This window comes from Osmerus eperlanus, chromosome 16 (assembly GCF_963692335.1).
Source record: "Osmerus eperlanus chromosome 16, fOsmEpe2.1, whole genome shotgun sequence".
NCBI classification, from domain to species: Eukaryota; Metazoa; Chordata; class Actinopteri; order Osmeriformes; family Osmeridae; genus Osmerus; species Osmerus eperlanus.
The window spans coordinates 6,812,227-6,831,084 of record NC_085033.1 but is presented as its reverse complement, the minus strand read 5'-3'; the positions used below and the strand labels follow the sequence as shown (position 1 = coordinate 6,831,084).

Below are 18,858 nucleotides of genomic sequence, written 5' to 3'. Positions count from 1 at the left end.
CTGGTGTGAAATGTAGACCCTATGTTTTGAATTTGGTTGATGTCACCAGTTTTGGTTCGACAAATAATATAAATAAACTGTGTCATAATGCAAAGGTAAGGTATTTTATTTACACTGCACATTTATGATAGTCATGTCTATTTTTATTTTTTTTGCGTTACAATGCAGACGTAAGCAACGGAATGACGTTGTTTCCTTCCAACATGGCGCTGACAGGTTACTAACAGAAAACGGTGGGATTTCCTTTTTAATAAAGGATATTTATATGTTTCGTGACAGTACATGATTACCAGACTTTGCCGTATAGAAAACAAAGACCCATTTCTGTCCGCGGGACAGCACCATCTATACGTTTTCCTCACGTCATGTATGAGAGTAAAACGAAAAACATGTTTCTAACCCGAGCACTGGAGAAGATTTTAGCCGATAAGGAGGTGAAAAAAGCTCACCATTCCCAGTTGCGCAAAGCCTGTGAGGTGGCATTAGGTGAGTAGCCTATGTTACGACAATGTTTCACTACAATTTGTCAATTGTTTTGTTAACGTCGTGCTGCAGCCCAATACATTAGAGCTTTAAGAACAGCAGTAACACTGTTGCGAAAATGATGATGGAAACGCAGTGTCATAACATAAGTATCTAATAATATAGTTAATATTTGCGTTTAGGGTTATTATGCTAATTCCGTTCTTAAGCCTGAACGATTTCCTACCAAATTACGTGTATACAGTTAGCTGGTAGGGTCCTAAATAAAAGTAGCTAGTGCGGGAGGTTGCAGGCATTGGGAGGGGTCCCTCTGTTTTGATCCTACCAGCATCCCGTGATGTCACGGTGCCTCCAAAGCTGAAACACAGGCTACTAAGCTGAGTCGAATAGTGAAATGACTGAATGTTTTTTGAAAGTAGGCTACATTGCTGTTTTTGTCAAAATCCGTCCGAATCCTTTTCTAGGAACAAGTTGAATGCAGCTGTTTACAGGACTGATATACCCCAGTCTTACCATAGCAAAAATGATAAATAACATTAGTGAAATAGGCTACTTGCGGACCTACAGTCTGTATGTCTCTGATGCTACTTGTGGATGAGCCAATCTAGAAGTGTAACTCAAGACATGTTAACTTGAACTGCTACATTACAATAGTCATAGCAGAGAAAAACTGTTGGTCTCAGACTCACTGTCTGCTTCTACGGGTTGTGTTTGTGTTCTAGGTGCCACGCACCCACTTGATTTTACTATGGAATTCAAGATATGTTTTAAATAATGTATAATATAAAACTAATATTTCGGTGACAATTTTAATCTGACCCATAGTCAATGTTGCCGTTTACTGTTTACAGATGCCTTAACAGGAGACAAGCCATTCATGGGGGAAGTTTCCGTATCAGATAATTGGGAGAACTGTATCTCATATTATTCAATTGCTTTTTCAAGACCAGAAATCCACGTATGAATAATGTAAAATGTTCAATATAGTTCCAGTTATACATGTATCATCATTCACCTGCAAATAAAGTAACAACTACACGACACTCTATTAGCCTAAAGCCTATAAACTAGTGTCATTTCCTGAAATCTAATGCATGTTGAAACCAAGCAAACAGAATAAATCCAACCTTAGGAGAGAAAAGCTTCACAGAGTTGTGATTGAACTGCGTTGCTCCACCAGTGGAAAACTGAGATTGAATCAAAAATAGTGATAGTATTTGAGTGTAGGTGACATGGCTTTTGCTGTGTTTACGGACAATACTAAGCCTTCTCCTGCAGGGCTATGCCTTGGCAAATCTAATTTCTGAATAGGCATTGTTGCCAGTTGATTGATTAGAGATGTATTAAACTTGAACAAAGACTCTTCTGTTCTCACCCACAGCCCTTTAGTTTCAGAAGCGTTCTAGAACCCAGCTTTGTGGTACCTGCCTTACTTATGGCATAAAGGCGTCTTTCTTAGAGAGAGTGGCAGGACCCCCATTTCATCTTTATGGCCTAATTGATTGTGCATCTCTGTCCCTGTTGAAGGGAAGGGACACATCACACATGTCACATGTTGAATGTCATAAAGGCCATACACATATAGAGCATACAAGCCAGGGTTGTACTCTGTCTGGTGATGTTTGGCCCTGGATAATAGTCGATAGCTTTGCTGAAGAGGAGCAGATCAATATCAATATATTTTTTATTGCACTTTCTTTCAAGGTCTGAACACTTACTTATATTTTAGCAAAAGTAAATGTTTTTTTGTGTGTGTGCAAAATGTTGACCATTTATTGCATTGATTGATGTTTTCCTTTTTTCAGAGGAAATTAAAGAAGAAGCTAAGAAATTGAGGTTGGTATATGTATATGGTATATTTGTGTGTGTGTGTGCGAGAGAGAGAGAGAGAGAGAGAGAGAGAGAGAGAGAGAGAGAGAGAGAGAGAGAGAGAGAGAGAGAGAGAGAGAGAGAGAGAGAGAGAGGGAGAGGGAGAGGGAGAGGGAGAGGGAGAGGGAGAGGGAGAGGGAGAGGGAGAGGGAGAGGGAGAGGGAGGGAGAATGAATGTGCACATTCGTGTGTGGTGTGTATGCTATGCCATGGTGTCCTTGTCTGTTTAGATGCCTGCTTCCCCAGACCTCGTTCCTCTCACCACAGCGTTGTCCTCTGCTACATCGTCGCTTGTTCCACTGATACTCCGCTGATCAGTGCTGCTTAGTGACCCGTAGAGCTCTAGCCTTGTGAAAGAAAAATATTCTCACTGAAACACTTGTGCCCTAATCGATCCTCACACCAAGCCAAGGGAAGTGCGGTGAATCAGCATTACTCTGAAGTGACAGGAGCTAGGAGTTAGCTTCCTCGAGCTAATGAACAGTGTTTGTGACAACGCCAACGTGGAGAACAGCACTGCCAGTCTGACAGCCATTAGACCTCTCCACACGCTCACAGCTCCACAAAATCAAACCGGAGCTCAGCTGTCAATATTTTGTAACCATGGTTCACATACTAGCGTTTACAGTGGAACTTGTAGGATTAGGGAAAGGGAGAGTCCACTCCAGATACCAAATTATTTTAGATAATAAAAAAATCTGGGCTTGTGTCATTTAGATTAGTCTATATCCCATACTATTTATGATTATTATGAAGTGGAGTTAGTTAGTAAGAAACAGACTTATAACCAGGAGGTCCCCGGTTCAAATCCCATCTCCGCCACTGACTCATTGTGTAACCCTGAACAAGTCACTTAACCTCCTTGTGCTCCGTCTTTCGGGTGAGACGTAGTTGTAAGTGACTCTGCAGCTGATGCATAGTTCACACACCCTAGTCTCCTTGGATAAAGGCGTCTGCTAAATAAATACATAATAATAATAGTTATTAAGTATGATTTTAAGTAGTTTGCTTAGGGAACAAACACTTGTTTTGTGCTTTCCAGAACAAGCCCTTTAACCATGAACTCTTCCCTCCTCATGTCCCCCCCTCAGCCCCCCGCCTGGAGACAACCAGGCAGACTCTAGTGCTCTCCCACCTGTTAAATCCAAGGAAAACTTTATCGAAGCCGACAAATACTTCCTGCCGTTCGAGCTCGCCTGCCAGTCCAAATGCCCACGAATCGTCATCACGTCTCTGGATTGTTTACAGGTCAGTGAGCGTGTCCACTTCCTGTACCGGGACAAGCACCTCTACAATGTCGATGGGCCTGGTCTTGGGCGTAACGGTCATCTTTCTTCCCCCAGAAACTCATAGCCTATGGCCACCTCACGGGGAACGCCCCCGACAACACCACGCCAGGGAAGAGATTGATAGACAGAATCATTGAGACGATATGCGGCTGCTTTCAAGGCCCCCAGACCGACGAGGGCGTCCAGCTGCAGATCATAAAGGTACACGGTCGCATCCGACGACCGATCCAGTCGCTTTACAGCCGCGGTAGACCTTGGGAATATACGAGCGGGTCCAAATAAGAGATGACGGATCGGGGGGGACCCTCCGTATGAGCCCGTAACAGCATTGTCACGCGCTCACCCCTGTGGCTCCCTCCCCCCTGCAGGCCCTGTTGACGGCGGTGACCTCCCAGCACATAGAGATCCACGAGGGCACCGTGCTGCAGCCCGTCAGGACCTGCTACAACATCTACCTGGCCAGCAAGAACCTGATCAACCAGACCACGGCCAAGGCCACGCTCACCCAGATGCTCAACGTCATCTTCGCTCGCATGGAGAACCAGGCCGTAAGCCCCTCCTCCGCCCTCTCTCCAAAGATGCCGTCGGCTGGGTTTACTCAGGGTTCATAGCCGTCCAGTATAGGGAGGATCGGCATCTTGCTATTCCTAAAATAGCGTTCCCATGCATTGTTCTGTTGGGCTTCAAGTAATGTTGGGGAGGAAGCTAAAGGCCAGATTTTCATCTGTTTTGCTCAATAACAGCAGGGAGCAGCCCTTAGCGATGTGAGTTTTAAAGTCCATTATTCTAACTTTCCACCGGTATCCAGCAGTCAAATCACAGGATAAGTGTGTCTCAGTCATCCAGAAAGAGAATGCGTCAGGTAAAGCGGGCTACAGGATACGGAGTGCTTGTTATTTGGAAATGGCTGATGTGTGAACAGTCCCTCTGTCAGACATGTGCATCTTGGCATGGCCCCTCCCCCCTGCTGTGTCTGCCGACTGAGGGCTGGTTTGGAGTGACAGCTCCTCCGCTGGCTCGGCTGGTTTATGAGAGTTGATATGTCGATCCTCAAAGCAAACTTAAAGAGACAGTTCACTCTCGAACCTATGTTGAGTTTGTCGAATGGTTTCAGACGTCAAGGGAAGTGTCGTCCTGTCGTATATTTAAGCCCCCAAAGAATGGAAAAGCACCGTCTAGTTTTCCTGTTATTTATGTATTTTTTCTCAGGTTTGAAGCATGGTTGCTTGACATAGATCTTTGGTTTTGGAGTGAACAGTCGATTTAACTTTAGCTCTTTGCATTGTGGAAGACTGTGAAACTGTATGTTTTTTTACAATGGATAGTGCTGCACTATTACCAGTTCATGAGCTTAACAGCTATTTTAGTTTCTTTAAATGGGTATCATTTACCTAACCTTCCATATTTACACAAACATACAATGTTGTTAATACATAAATTACTCCATGGTATGGCATTAGAGGTCTGAATAATTATTGTACTATTTTTCTACTAAAAGACATGAATATGTTTTATCTACATAATGATGCCCATTGCTGGATTGCTGGTATGCTTGGCTGTACAATGCATGGGAGACAGTTTGACCTGCCTTGTTTTGAGATTTATATTTCCAAGTGGCCTTGCCTAACACTGTGTGTGCGTGTGTGTGTGTGTGCGTGTGGGCGTGTGTGTGTGTGTGTGTGCTGTTTCCCTCCCCAGCTCCAGGAGGCCAAGCAGATGGAGAAAGATCGTCTGAGGCAGCAGCAGCAGCAGCAGCAGCAGTCTCCAGGCAGCCACCAGGACCCCTCTGTCTCCCCGCAGCCACAGCACACCGCCCTCACCCCGACCCCCACCGCCACCCCTCCTGAGGAGGCCAGCCAGGTGCCTGAGCAGAACCTTCCAGAGGACCCGGAGCCAGAGAACGGCTCCGTGTTCTGCAGAGTGGAGAACGAGGAGACAGAGGCTGACCAGGCCACGGCTGCTGCACAGTGTAAGCCCCTCCCCCCCTGCCCCCCCCAGCCCTAGCCCCAGAGTGGAGGGGGACTCACCTACACGGCTACCTGACGGCGTGAAACGTGCTACTCCTTTGGTCGAGGCACACACGGCAAAGTAACCATTGAGCTCCCTTCCCAGGTTGTATGAGGCAAGAGGCTTCGGGAGAGGGCGAGGAAGACACGGTCAACTACGAGGAGCAGGCTCAGGAGATAGTCCAGAACATTCTCCAGGAGGTGGTCAACACGGTGGTCGGAGGTAATGGGATGTGTAGTTTACAGATGTTTGATGTGGAGCATCTCTACCTAATTCCCCCTCCCCTACTCTTTGGGTGCTTGCCTATCTATACAGTATGTGTGTTCCTGTGTGAATCAGTATTATTAAGTATACATGTTGTGTTTGTGTGTTTTAGATTGTAGAGAGACCAGCAGCACCAGTGAGTGTGTAGAAGAGCTCCCTGCAGAGGAGGAGGCAGGCCTGGGCAGCGACACTGCCAACATCCACGCCAACGGCATCCCTGGCACCCCCATATCTGCAGGCTTCACCCCCTCCCTGACAGACGATAGGCTCTCTGTCTCCTCTAACGACACGCAGGTAACTCCCCCCTCGATGGCATCGTCAGCACCGCGCCTCAAATGCTCAACTGCTAAAATCCCAGATCTTGGCGATTTAAGGTAAATGCTATACTTCAGTGTCTAAGATCTTATGTTCTTCGGTCCTTCTGTCCCAGGAGTCTGGGGGGACAAGTGGCTCCTCCCCTGTCGCTAAGTTCTCCCACATCCTCCAGAAGGACGCCTTCCTGGTGTTCCGCTCCCTCTGCAAACTCTCCATGAAGCCCCTTTCTGATGGACCCCCAGATCCCAAGTAAGAGATTTCACTTTACAAACTCAACTGGGTTTTGGACCGTATTTACCTTATCAAGTAGGACTGTCCACTTATATTGTGTGTGTGTCTGTGTGTGTGTCTGTGTCTGTGTGTGTGTGTGTGTGTGTGTGTGTGTGTCTGTGTCTATGTCTGTGTGTGTGTGTGTGTGTGTGTGTCCTTCTGTCTTCCCAGGTCCCACGAGCTGCGTTCCAAGGTGCTGTCCCTGCAGCTGCTGATGTCCATCCTGCAGAACGCCGGGCCCATCTTCAAGACCAACGAGATGTTCATCAACGCCATCAAGCAGTACCTGTGTGTGGCGCTGTCCAAGAACGGGGTCTCCTCCGTGCCGGAGGTCTTTGAGCTCTCCCTCTCCATCTTCCTCACCCTGCTGTCTCACTTCAAGACACACCTCAAGATGCAGATTGAGGTACGGTTCGGTATATTTATTAATAATCAGAAATTTGACCATTGATGCTTTTTAAATACAATCAACCAACAAAACTGAGCCTGAGATTTGAAATGTATATTAAATACTAATATCTAGTGAAATCGGTTATAATTTGTTATCAGAGCACTACAAGGGAGCACTTTCTCTTTCCTCTCAGGTGTTTTTCAAAGAGATTTTCCTCTACATCTTGGAGACGTCCACAAGTTCCTTCGACCACAAGTGGATGGTCATTCAGAGCCTGACCCGGATATGTGCAGGTACTGTAGTTTGCATCGGGAGGTGCAGAGCTTTAGTCAAAACATTTATAAAATATACCACATTAGTTATTCATTTTGTTGATGGCATTATTGAGTTGATTGCTTTGTATTTTTAACATATAGTGCATAATGTTCAATTCCATTCATGAAACAAACGGTTGTCTTAGCTGGAAGCTAGTATTTTTATATTGTGTGTATAGATATCAGTTTATCCCTAACCCTGCCCTCCACAAGCTGCAGGCATCTACACCCTTGTCACTCTCTCCTCACCACAGATGCCCAGAGTGTGGTTGATATCTATGTCAACTACGACTGTGACCTGAACGCTGCTAACATCTTTGAGAGGCTCGTCAACGACCTGTCCAAGATCGCCCAGGGCCGGGCCGGCCACGAGCTGGGCACCACGCCCGCTCAGGTGAACCAGACAAGCACCCAAGGCTCCCTGCTCACCCTGTCCCCCTCCACCCCATGGAGTCCACTTTTGCCGTCCATGAATGCGGTTCATCATACCACGGCCCCGACAGAGACAATCCACGCTGTCCAGTCACGTTCTAGCAACATGATCTCATGTTGACCAAACAGATGGATTAACGCCCGCAACTCACTGTTCACCCTTTTTGTTAGTTTAGTGCTTTGATTAGCGTGGGCCCTGCTAAGCGATAACAACCGTGACTGTGTGTTGCTTTGTAGGAGCTGAGCTTGAGAAAGAAGGGTCTGGAGTGTCTAGTATCCATCCTCAAGTGTATGGTGGAGTGGAGCAAGGACCAGTACGTCAACCCCAACTCTCAGACCAGCCTGGGTAAGTCGTCCACCTCAGACCTGGGATGTGTTCCGTAACCTAAACATGACACACGGTCTGTTTTTAGACGCGGGACCACTGGGTCTCCATAGAAACATACATCTAGCTGTATGTTTCTGTGTGGGGGGGAGGGGTTCAGCTGGTGATTCAGAGGCAGAGGGGTTGTAAAGCTCTTCTGAGGCTTCATTGTCAGTGTGAGGCAGTGAAGGCAGTGTGTTAGCCTCGGGGCTCTCGACTGATATAGTGACTTACTGAAGCCAGACTACTCCAACACACTGAAAGGCAACTCACAACTGAGCTCGCTTTTGTCTCACACACCCGATACTCCTCTTTCTTCCCTTTGTCTCACTCCTTCTTTTATCTGTCTGTCTGCCTGTCTGTATCTCTCTCTCTCCCTTTCTCTCTCTCTCCAACTTTCTACCATGGGTTTCATGAGAGCATTTAGTGACATGTCAGAGACTGTTACTGGTGATCATTTTCCCTGATTGTTTTCCAGTTAAATAGCAGCATGTTATGTGCAACACTGTAGTCTACTAGCATTGGGTGAGAATTGTAGAGCACCTATGTGGAGCACCTTCTTCCTAGGCTAGATAGAGACAGCACAGAAGTGCCTGAAAGACCAGCATTGGACTTCCAGACTCCCAGTATCTACAAATAGCACTTGACCCAGGTGTGGTCCCTTTAACCCCAACAGGATTCCCATGTCGCTCCATTGTTTTACGGGTTGATGCTTATTATTATGGGATGTCTCCCTTGTCTTGCGTCCGTCTCCAGGCCAGGAGAAGCCTGTGGAGCAGGAGCCTAGTGAACCCAAAGCCCCAGAGAGCATCAACCGCTACGGCAGCCTCAACTCCCTGGACTCCACCTCCTCCTCCGGCATCGGCAGCTACTCCACGCTCATGTCCGGCACCGACAACCCCGAGCAGTTTGAGGTGCTCAAGCAGCAGAAGGAGATCATCGAGCAGGGCATCGACCTGTAAGTCACTGGAGCGTCGGTAACGCCCGGCTAGCCCCGCCTCCGTTTACTTGCATTTTCAATCATTTCCTGGATGCTTCCGAACGGGATTGGCTGTCGAGCGTGAGATTGAGTGTGGTGTCGTCGCCCTGTCGTCACTTACACGACTCCACACCTCTCTTCTCTTCTTCTGCGTAGCTTCAACAAGAAGCCAAAGAGGGGGATCCAATACCTGCAGGAGCAAGGCATGCTGGGAACAACGCCGGAGGACCTGGCTCAGTTCCTCCACCAGGAAGAAAGGCTGGACTCTGTAAGGACCTCCACCTGGGTGGTGGTTGGGTGGGGGGGGCATTACAATAACACAAAGGAGGGAGATAAATGGTATCCATAAAATATATCACACTGTGTATAAAACTGGCTGTACTCACAGTCAGACAGGGCAGCCAATAGCCAGAGCATTCTAATTGTGATAAAGAATGACATATTCAACCAATAGGATTACAAACATCTTAACAGCAGCCGTGACCACCTGCTTGTGTCTCATGGTGTTTGTCAGACCCAAGTGGGGGAGTTCCTGGGGGACAACGAACGCTTCAACAAGGAGGTGATGTACGCCTACGTGGACCAGATGGACTTCCAGGGGAAGGACTTTGTCTCTGCACTGCGCATCTTCCTGGAGGGCTTCCGTCTCCCAGGAGAGGCCCAGAAGATCGACAGGCTTATGGAGAAGTTTGCTGCCAGATACCTGGAGTGTAACCAAGGGTGAGTCTTTGGGGATCGCTGGCTGGGTGGCTGGCTGGCTGGCTGGCTGGCTGGCTGGCTGGCTGGGTGGCTGGCTGGGTGGCTGGCTGACTGGCTGACTGGCTGGCCATCTCATCTCAGTAGTCTGTCTTGGAAACCTTGTGTGGCTATTAATAAGTGGTGGATAGGGACTTTTCTTTACTGTGCTTCGACTATGCTTTTCCACATTGTATATGATAATCATCCAGGCTCCTCTGCAGTGATTAGACTCGTAGAATCTGCTCAGCTGAATTCCAGGATATACGAGTACCGGTTGTTAACATCTGTTTCCCTTGTCCATGTTTCTACCCATTCAGACAAACCTTGTTTGCGAGCGCAGACACGGCCTACGTCCTGGCGTACTCCATCATCATGTTGACCACGGACCTCCACAGCCCCCAGGTACGGCAGGCCTTTTCATACGCTTCACTCATCTTCCCCAGGGACGGTCTTGAAGATCATTTGAAATCTCCAAATGTCACTTTTTTTTCTCCTTCCATGTCACAGGTGAAAAACAAGATGACGAAGGAGCAGTACATCAAGATGAACCGCGGGATCAACGACAGCAAGGACCTGCCTGAGGAGTACCTGTCGGCCATCTACGACGAGATAGCGGGGAAGAAGATCGCCATGAAGGAAACGAAGGAACTGACCCTCAAATCAAGCAAACATAGTGAGTGTCCGCCCTGTTGTTGTTCTTTCTCCCTGTCCTGCGTGTTTCTAAATCTGTTTGCATGTATGGCATGTCTATATGTCTGCAAATATACATGTTTGGAGTATGTCTTTTGTGTATGCAAGCGTGTATGTGTGTGGGTGTAGATCCATGTAAGTCCCACCTGTGTCTTTGTGTGCTATCGTGTGTATCTATCAACCTGTTGTTTTGTGTGCCCTGTGCATGTATAGATATGTATATTCGGACCCTGTGTGTGTGTGTGTGTGTGTGTACATTTATCGGAGCCGTGTCCCTCCCCAGGCGTGGCCAGTGAGAAGCAGCGGCGGCTGCTCTACAACGTGGAGATGGAGCAGATGGCCAAGACGGCCAAGGCTCTGATGGAGGCGGTGAGCCACGTCCAGGCCCCCTTCACCTCCGCCACGCACCTCCACCACGTCAGGCCCATGTTCAAGGTGACACGCGCACGCGCTAAACACACACACACACACACCTCAGCCACGTTCAAGGTCGCACACGCGCATCTAGATCTCGTTAGGTGTTTCGTTTCGGGGCCTTTTCTCGGTGTCTTTTGTATTTGGAGCGAGGCTTGTTATCGTCCTATTAACACGAGACAGCCTGATGATTGAAACGCTAACCCTGTCTGGATGGCGTGCAGCTGGCGTGGACGCCCTTCCTGGCAGCGTTCAGCGTGGGCCTGCAGGACTGTGACGACACCGAGGTGGCTTCCCTGTGTCTGGAGGGCATCCGCTGTGCCATCAGGATAGCCTGCATCTTCTCCATCCAGGTAGGCTCCTCCTCCTCCTCGGGCGGGGCAGGGCGGGGGTGCCTGGTGCCCCCCACAGCTCCTCCTACAGCTGCCTCTGTGGTCACGCCAGGTTGGCGTTGTGTCGGGTGAGGGACTGTTTAACCTGTGTGTGTGTGTGCGTGTGTGTGTGCAGCTGGAGCGGGATGCGTACGTCCAGGCCCTGGCCAGGTTCACCCTGCTCACCGCCAGCTCGGGCATCACAGAGATGAAGCAGAAGAACATCGACACCATCAAGACCCTCATCACCGTGGCCCACACCGACGGCAACTACCTGGGGCACTCCTGGCACGAGGTACTGTAGGGCCCGGAGGGTCGGGTTCAGACTTGACACTGGACAGATGAGGACACGCTACATTATTAACACAGATCAAATCCTCCCGCAACCGTAAGGGAGGTGCACGCGTATCACAGTGGGCGTTCATCGCCTGCGCGTTCTCACTGACCCTCTGACCCCTCCTTCCATGCACAGATCCTGAAGTGTATCAGCCAGCTGGAGCTGGCCCAGCTGATTGGCACCGGGGTGAAGGCGCGGTACATCTCGGGCACGGGCACGGCGCGCGGCACCAAGGAGGGGCTCCTGGCCAGCCTGAGGGAGCAGAGCAGCGACGAGTACCTCGGCATCGGTCAGGCTGGACCTCTCCGCCTCAGACGAGGGTCACACACTGGGTTTGATAGAGTTGAACAACCTACTGACCTTCTGTCTGTGTGTGTGTGTGTGTGTGTGTGTGTGTCTAGGTGGTAATGTGGACCGTAAGCAGATAGCCAGCATTCAGGAGTCTATCGGAGAGACCAGCTCCCAGAGTGTTGTGGTGGCTGTAGACAGGTACTTGTCATAACATTGATATTCATCCTTGAAGTGGAAGTATTCATTGCTGTTCGTGTTGTTTCCTCTTCTAAGTTGTACCGTTTTAATGTACTGAAGTGTAGTGTACCATGAATTGACTTTGACATAAATTGCCTGTGTATTTGTTCAGGATTTTTACAGGCTCCACCAGACTGGATGGCAACGCAGTAGGTATGTGTCTGTTGTCATGTTATCTAATGCCTTTTAGATTTGCCATGATTAAAAGAGTAGTAAACCTAAGTTAAAGCCACTATGAGTCCTCATTGTAGAATGACGTGATACACATTTTTGAATGTATTTATGAATGTGAATATTAAAAGGCTTTTTGTCCTTCTGTCTTTAGTGGACTTTGTGCGCTGGCTGTGTGCTGTATCGATGGACGAGCTGGCCTCCCCCACCCACCCGCGCATGTTCAGCCTGCAGAAGATCGTGGAGATCTCCTACTACAACATGGGCCGCATCCGCCTGCAGTGGTCCAGGATCTGGGAGGTCATCGGGGACCATTTCAACAAGGTGCTGGACCCACTTCGGTCACTCATTTTCATTTATGTTAACCGTGTTTGTTTGTTATTTGGTCCTGGTAGTACCTTGATAGGAAACTACTGTGTGAATAGAAAATTAGAGCATTGTTGTGTTGTGGATCCGCCAACAAATTATGATCGTCCACTGATCCTAACACTAAACTCGACACTTTTGACATGTCAGCACAGGTGATTTGATGAATGTCAAAGTGTTAGTGCAAAGAAAGTATTGCCTGATATTCTATTGTTATGGTGCCATCCTAAGGTCTGACTGACTATGCTGAGAATACTTGTGTGTTTATGTGGTGCAGGTCGGATGCTACTCCAACGAGGATGTGGCTATCTTTGCCGTGGACTCCTTAAGGCAGCTATCCATGAAGTTCCTTGAGAAGGGAGAGCTGGCTAACTTCCGCTTCCAGAAGGACTTCCTGAGGCCTTTCGAACATATCATGAAAAAGAACAGGTCGGTTCCAATCGTTTTAGTTGTGAAGGTTTTTTCTCTCTCTCTTTCTCATCATGTTTTTGAGTTTGAGCATTTGTAGGTCGTATCTGACATACTGTGGTCTCTCCCAGGTCTCCCACCATCAGAGACATGGTGGTCAGGTGTATCGCCCAGATGGTCAACTCCCAGGCTGCCAACATCCGCTCTGGGTGGAAGAACATCTTCTCTGTGTTCCACCTGGCAGCGTCCGACCAGGACGAGAGCATCGTGGAGCTGGCCTTCCAGACCACCGGACACATCGTCAGTGAGTAGGGATTTATCATGTTTTTTTTGGAGGTTGGTTGTAGCTGCTCTTGCAGGTGAAGGGGTATTAAGGTGTCTTTTTCACTCAGTTTCTATTGATAAATGCTATTTTGTTCCATGTCAGTTTCTTCACACAAAAAAAGTGATTCAAAGAACCTTTTCGGATGATCTAATACAGTATGTCATGGGTATGTTCTGTGAGGTCATGTTTGTCTGTGCTTTTCTGTCTCTCAGCGAATGTGTTTGAGAAGCATTTCCCGGCCACCATTGACTCCTTCCAGGATGCAGTCAAGTGTCTGTCAGAGTTTGCCTGCAACGCCTCCTTCCCCGACACCAGCATGGAGGCCATCCGCCTGATCCGCCACTGTGCCAAATACGTGTCTGAGAGGCCCCAGGTGAGTCCCCGCACACACAAGGCCACAACTCACAACTCCAACCTTAACCTTTTGAGTTTGAAACCAGCAAGTATCGTGTGCCCATGTTGTCGTTTGGAATCAACAATCTGCCATGAATACCCTAGTTCTTTGATCAAAATACAGCACCCCCGCTGGGTTCAAATCGGATACAGTTAAATTAACGCTGTCCTCAAATAAATGGTGCAGAATTATTTTTTTTTACCGTAAATAAAAGCATTACATTTTATTTGTTCGACTAATACGTTACAAAATCAAACGGGGCAGTTGGTTACAGCACTCACCAATCCTCTTCTCGTCAACACCCACCCACCACCCTCGTATGAACGCTGCACCACAAAAAAACATGTTGTTCCACCAACGCTGCTGCTTTTCATCAAAGAGATACGGAACTTGGTTTTGGGGTAGCTTAAACGATGTGGAGGAAGATTGATGACTTCGTTTTTAACTCTTTGGTTTCCACCTCCTACATATCCCCGGGCAGGCCTTCAAGGACTACACCAGTGATGACATGAATGTAGCGCCCGAGGACCGGGTGTGGGTGCGAGGATGGTTCCCTATCCTGTTTGAGCTCTCCTGCATCATCAACAGGTGCAAGCTGGACGTCAGGACCAGGTGAGAGCCCTGGGCCTTCTGATCACACCAGGTCTCATGTCCCCCACAGGGCCCTCGTCTAACCTCACACCCACTTGCTGGGACACTTCTGATCAAAATGTATACGATAACAATGATATGTGGCCTGAATACTCTCCTGGCTTGAGGAAATCGGGATATCCTGAATGAAGCTATCTGCGTACCTAAAGAAAGACAGAGCCATTGTTGATGAGGGATTTTTCCCCTCTTTTAATACATGGTGTTGACGGTTGTATTCTCTGGGTTGCTGTGGTAACTGATGAGTCATACCTGCTGACCATGTTTTTCTTCTCCCAGGGGCTTGACAGTTATGTTTGAGATTATGAAGACCTACGGACACACCTTTGAGAAGCACTGGTGGCAGGATCTGTTCCGGATCATCTTCAGGATCTTTGACAACATGAAGCTGCCTGAGCAACAAACTGAGGTACAACGCCCAGACTGCCTTTTTAGATTGAAATTCAATTGGGAATTAATAAACGGTAGTCGTTTTCGCTTGTTAGAGTCAGAACCAACATTCTGTTGACAGGAATCAATAACGATTCCTCTTGTTGTTTCCCCCGCCACAGAAAGCAGAATGGATGACGACCACCTGCAACCATGCACTTTACGCCATCTGTGATGTCTTCACCCAGTACTTTGAGTCTCTCAGTGACATTCTCCTAGAAGATATCCTCTCCCAGCTCTACTGGTGTGTGCAGCAAGGTGAGAGGACACTGCTTCGTTTTATCTACAGGTTCAAGTTCTATTGAGGCTTAGTTCATCAGAACGATATTTCTTTCTTCCTGTCTTTCTTCCTTTATCCCGTCACTTCCATTGTTCCGGCCTTTGTTTTCTCTAAAGATAACGAGCAGCTGGCTCGCTCAGGGACCAACTGCCTGGAGAACGTGGTCATCTTAAATGGAGAGAAGTTCAGCCCAGAGATTTGGGACAAGACCTGCAACTGTATGCTGGACATTTTCAAGACCACCATCCCTCATGCGTAAGAGACGGTTCTTATTCTCCCAGTGGTCTGTCTCGGGATGGAAACCAAGGTCACAAAATATTTGAATATAAACAGCTCTGAACTGGTGTCGACAAGTCTGACCTGATTTCAACTGGTGTCTAGGTTGCTGGCATGGAGACCAACCGTGATCGAGGGAGAGCCCATGGTGCCCTTTGACTTGGTAAGACTGCTGTTCTCCTTTCCATCAATTGAGGTCCTTGTTTCTTGGATCAGTCCTAGAAAATATTCGTTGTGGTCGTACCGTTGATGTTGTCGCCTTATATAATAGTGAGGTGAGGATTATTACATACAAGCTCTTTTCTGTGTGTCTTAGGACTCCATTTCCCAGAAGTCTGTGGACATCCAAAGTCGGGCTGAGGATCAGCAGTCGGTGTGCAGCGGTGACAGGATCTCCCAGGACAACCAGAGACAGAGGACATACAGTGGCTCCTCGGGCACGTACGAAGACGGCCCCCGAGCCAGGACCCCGGCCAGTGAGTTTGGGGCGGAGGGGCACGTGACGTCGATCTCTTTTACGCGAGGGGCTTCTACAAAAAAAAATACTCTTCAGCTCGACCTACCTTCCTTCTAGTTTTATCCGTCACACCTTTTTATCCGTCTCTCCCCTGCCCTTTCCCCCACATATGCCTTCCTCCATCTCTTCCTCCCTGTCTCTCCATCCCTCTGCTGCCCCTTAAAACCTCTCCCCTTAAGGCCGTGCCTCATCGGTGCTGTGCGCGTGTGTGTGTTTTTGCTGTGGTTGCAGGGATCCAAGAGCAGCGGTTGTTCTCAGCCCTGCTCATCAAGTGTGTGGTGCAGCTGGAGCTGATCCAGACCATCGACAACATCGTCTTCTTCCCCGCCACCAGCAGGAAGGAGGACGCCGAGAACCTGGCTGCTGCTCAGGTAGGGGGAGTCTTGGTTCACCGTCAATCGCAATAGCCAGTACTCTCAAAGAACACTCCCCAGTCTTCCAACTTCAGGCCTCAACGGGGTGTGTGTGTCTCCACAGAGAGACTGTGTGGATGGGGACGTGCGGGCCGAGGGCCAGGACCAGGGCATGTACCGCTACCTGGCCTCCGAGCAGCTGTTCAAGCTGCTGGACTGTCTGCTGGAGTCCCACCGCTTCGCCAAGGCCTTCAACTCCAACAACGAGCAGAGGACCGTGCTGTGGAAGGCTGGTGGGTGGCAGGGCCGCGACTCTGTCCTGGCTGACGTCACATATCCCCTCGCTGGATAACAGCCCCTTTTTCCAGCAACTCGAAAAGCTAGTCTTCTGTAAAGAATAAAACGATGTTCTCGATAAAAAAAAAAATATATATATATATATATGTTAAATTTAACTATCAACAGGTCAACCACAGAGCGAGCAAGTGTGAATATGGACCAAAGGCGTGCTTTCCTGTGCGTGTTTGTTTTTGGAATAGTTCTTTCTTTGTCTTCAAGGTTTCAAGGGGAAGTCAAAGCCCAACTTGTTGAAGCAGGAGACCACCAGTCTGGCCTGCAGCCTCCGTGTCCTCTTCCGTATGTACGCAGACGAGAGCCGCAGCGCTGCCTGGGAGCACGTGCAGAGGAGACTGCTCAAGTAAGGGTTGGGGTCATTTTCTGTGATGAATTCTGGCCAACGTGTGCATAGGTTCTAACCGGCCGTGCACAGCCGTATTAAGAGAATATCTTTCCTCCGCTGCAGTGTGTGTGGTGAGGCACTCGCCTACTTCCTGACTCTGACCTCAGAGAGCCACAGGGAGGCTTGGACCAACCTCCTCCTCCTCTTCCTCACCAAGGTGGTCAAGCTGGGCGACGACAGGGTAGGTCCATCGCTCAGTAAAGCTTACCCTTTGGACTGCATTCCCAAAGCACTTGCAGCCCCTCTCTCTACATGGCACACCAGCTCCACCCCAGATAGTTCCACGCAGCCATCCAACCCTGTTCTGTCCAGAAATATGCACCCCTTTACTCACCATACACGTGAACACTGCAGGAAGCTGCTGGAAAAAAAGATTGTGATTGTAATCTGCTCATTTCTTTGCACAGTTCAAAGCCCACGCGTCCAGATACTACCCCCTCCTCTGTGAGATCATGCAGTTTGACCTGATACCCGAGCTGCGAGCAGTGCTGCGCAAGTTCTTCCTTCGCATCGGGAACGCCTTTGATATCTCCCTGCTGCCCCCTGAGGAGACGATTGGCTCCGGTAGCCAGTGACAATAGTATTGGTGGAACCTCGACCAATCACAAAGGACCCAGGCTCTGCAGTGCCTCAGTGTAGAAGGGAGGGGGAGTGGGAGTGGATGAGGTCTCTCATATTTCCAGGCTTCTCCCTCAAACCTCAACCTACCAATGTGAACTCTGGCCTTCTGAGGGCATGGAGGTACTCTTGATGCCAGCAAGGGGCTCATTCAATCATTCAAAAATATTATGGAAGAATCATCAGGAGTCTATACAAGTGGAATATCAGATGGAATGTTTAATTGGGTAAATTGTCCCTTTATGGTGTTGGCTTGGAGATCGAGCACTCGAAAAAGGTACTGGAAACATTTCCCCTTGACTCTGCTGGCTACAGACACATACACATACATGCACACTTACATCCACAGAGAAATACTGGTTGAATGAGATTAATGTTGAAGCCTGTGGCATTGACTAAAGCACTGAATAAAGAAATGGCTCTGCCTTCCTCTTAAAGCATAAACATACTCAATGAAATCATACTGAGGATTATTATAACAATGCAATTATAACGGTTGTTTTCACCTCTGCTTCAACACTTCAGTGGGTGCATTCCTTTTTGGGATCTTTTGGCCTTTTCAAGTAAGGAATGAAGTGGTTAAGAAAAAAAGGGATGTGAAACAAGCTTTCTTTTGCACAGCCAAGAGGTCTTGAAAGGACCTGCAGTCCTCAACTGATACTAGACAGAGCAACAGTAGCTTTGTGTTATTGTAAGATATTAACATCGGTCTTAAATGTTTGTCTTCTCAATACAAAACACTCACCATTTTCTAACCTTATTAACACTGACATTTCTCACCAAGGTTCACCATAGCTTTGATTAGTTTTTAGGTTTGCGATAATGACACTAATGTATGTAAGTGAGTCAACAATATTCCATTTTATATGTATAAAGTAGTGTTTTATTTAAATTATAACATTTTGATTTTGCCCGATTCCACTGAAAATTTCATTACCCTTTTCTTCCCAAATGTGACGCGATCATGCTGGATAAAGAGGTCTGATGTTTGACTAATAGTTGATGTTTTGGAAATGTAGGCCACATGATGTGTTTGATGAAATGTACTGTATGGAAGGGCAATGTCTGGGAAGAAGTGTCTTGGGAGGCTGGTTACATTGGGAAACAAGGTTTACATGATGTCACAAATGGTTGTTTCTTTTGTCACACAGTCATCTGGAACATTGTCATGAGTCAATAAAGATTTTGAATTATTTCATTGGTATGCAAACAGAGTGGTAACTCATTCCAGTCCTTTCCAAAAACAAATACTGTATATTCACATCTATGTCAAATAGAA

General features: G+C 48.0%; 1 protein-coding gene across 1 annotated transcript; it reads left to right on the top strand.

Moving 5' to 3' along the window:
- The first annotated feature begins 202 nt into the window (after positions 1-202).
- Positions 203-18,777, top strand: LOC134036981 (brefeldin A-inhibited guanine nucleotide-exchange protein 1-like). Its single transcript, XM_062482205.1, has 39 exons — positions 203-486; positions 2,289-2,319; positions 3,444-3,600; positions 3,696-3,842; positions 4,010-4,189; positions 5,340-5,610; positions 5,754-5,870; positions 6,025-6,206; positions 6,343-6,476; positions 6,669-6,903; positions 7,082-7,181; positions 7,457-7,596; positions 7,872-7,980; positions 8,755-8,956; positions 9,134-9,245; positions 9,492-9,697; positions 10,033-10,117; positions 10,223-10,388; positions 10,689-10,840; positions 11,044-11,172; positions 11,327-11,485; positions 11,663-11,816; positions 11,929-12,016; positions 12,168-12,208; positions 12,381-12,550; positions 12,870-13,021; positions 13,132-13,304; positions 13,538-13,698; positions 14,201-14,331; positions 14,647-14,776; positions 14,919-15,054; positions 15,193-15,331; positions 15,458-15,515; positions 15,669-15,828; positions 16,101-16,240; positions 16,347-16,515; positions 16,781-16,919; positions 17,025-17,142; positions 17,369-18,777. Exons 1-39 carry the CDS (start codon positions 366-368, stop codon positions 17,534-17,536), a joined length of 5,562 nt encoding a protein of 1,853 aa, XP_062338189.1. The 5' UTR covers positions 203-365; the 3' UTR covers positions 17,537-18,777.
- Positions 18,778-18,858: the final 81 nt, after the last annotated feature.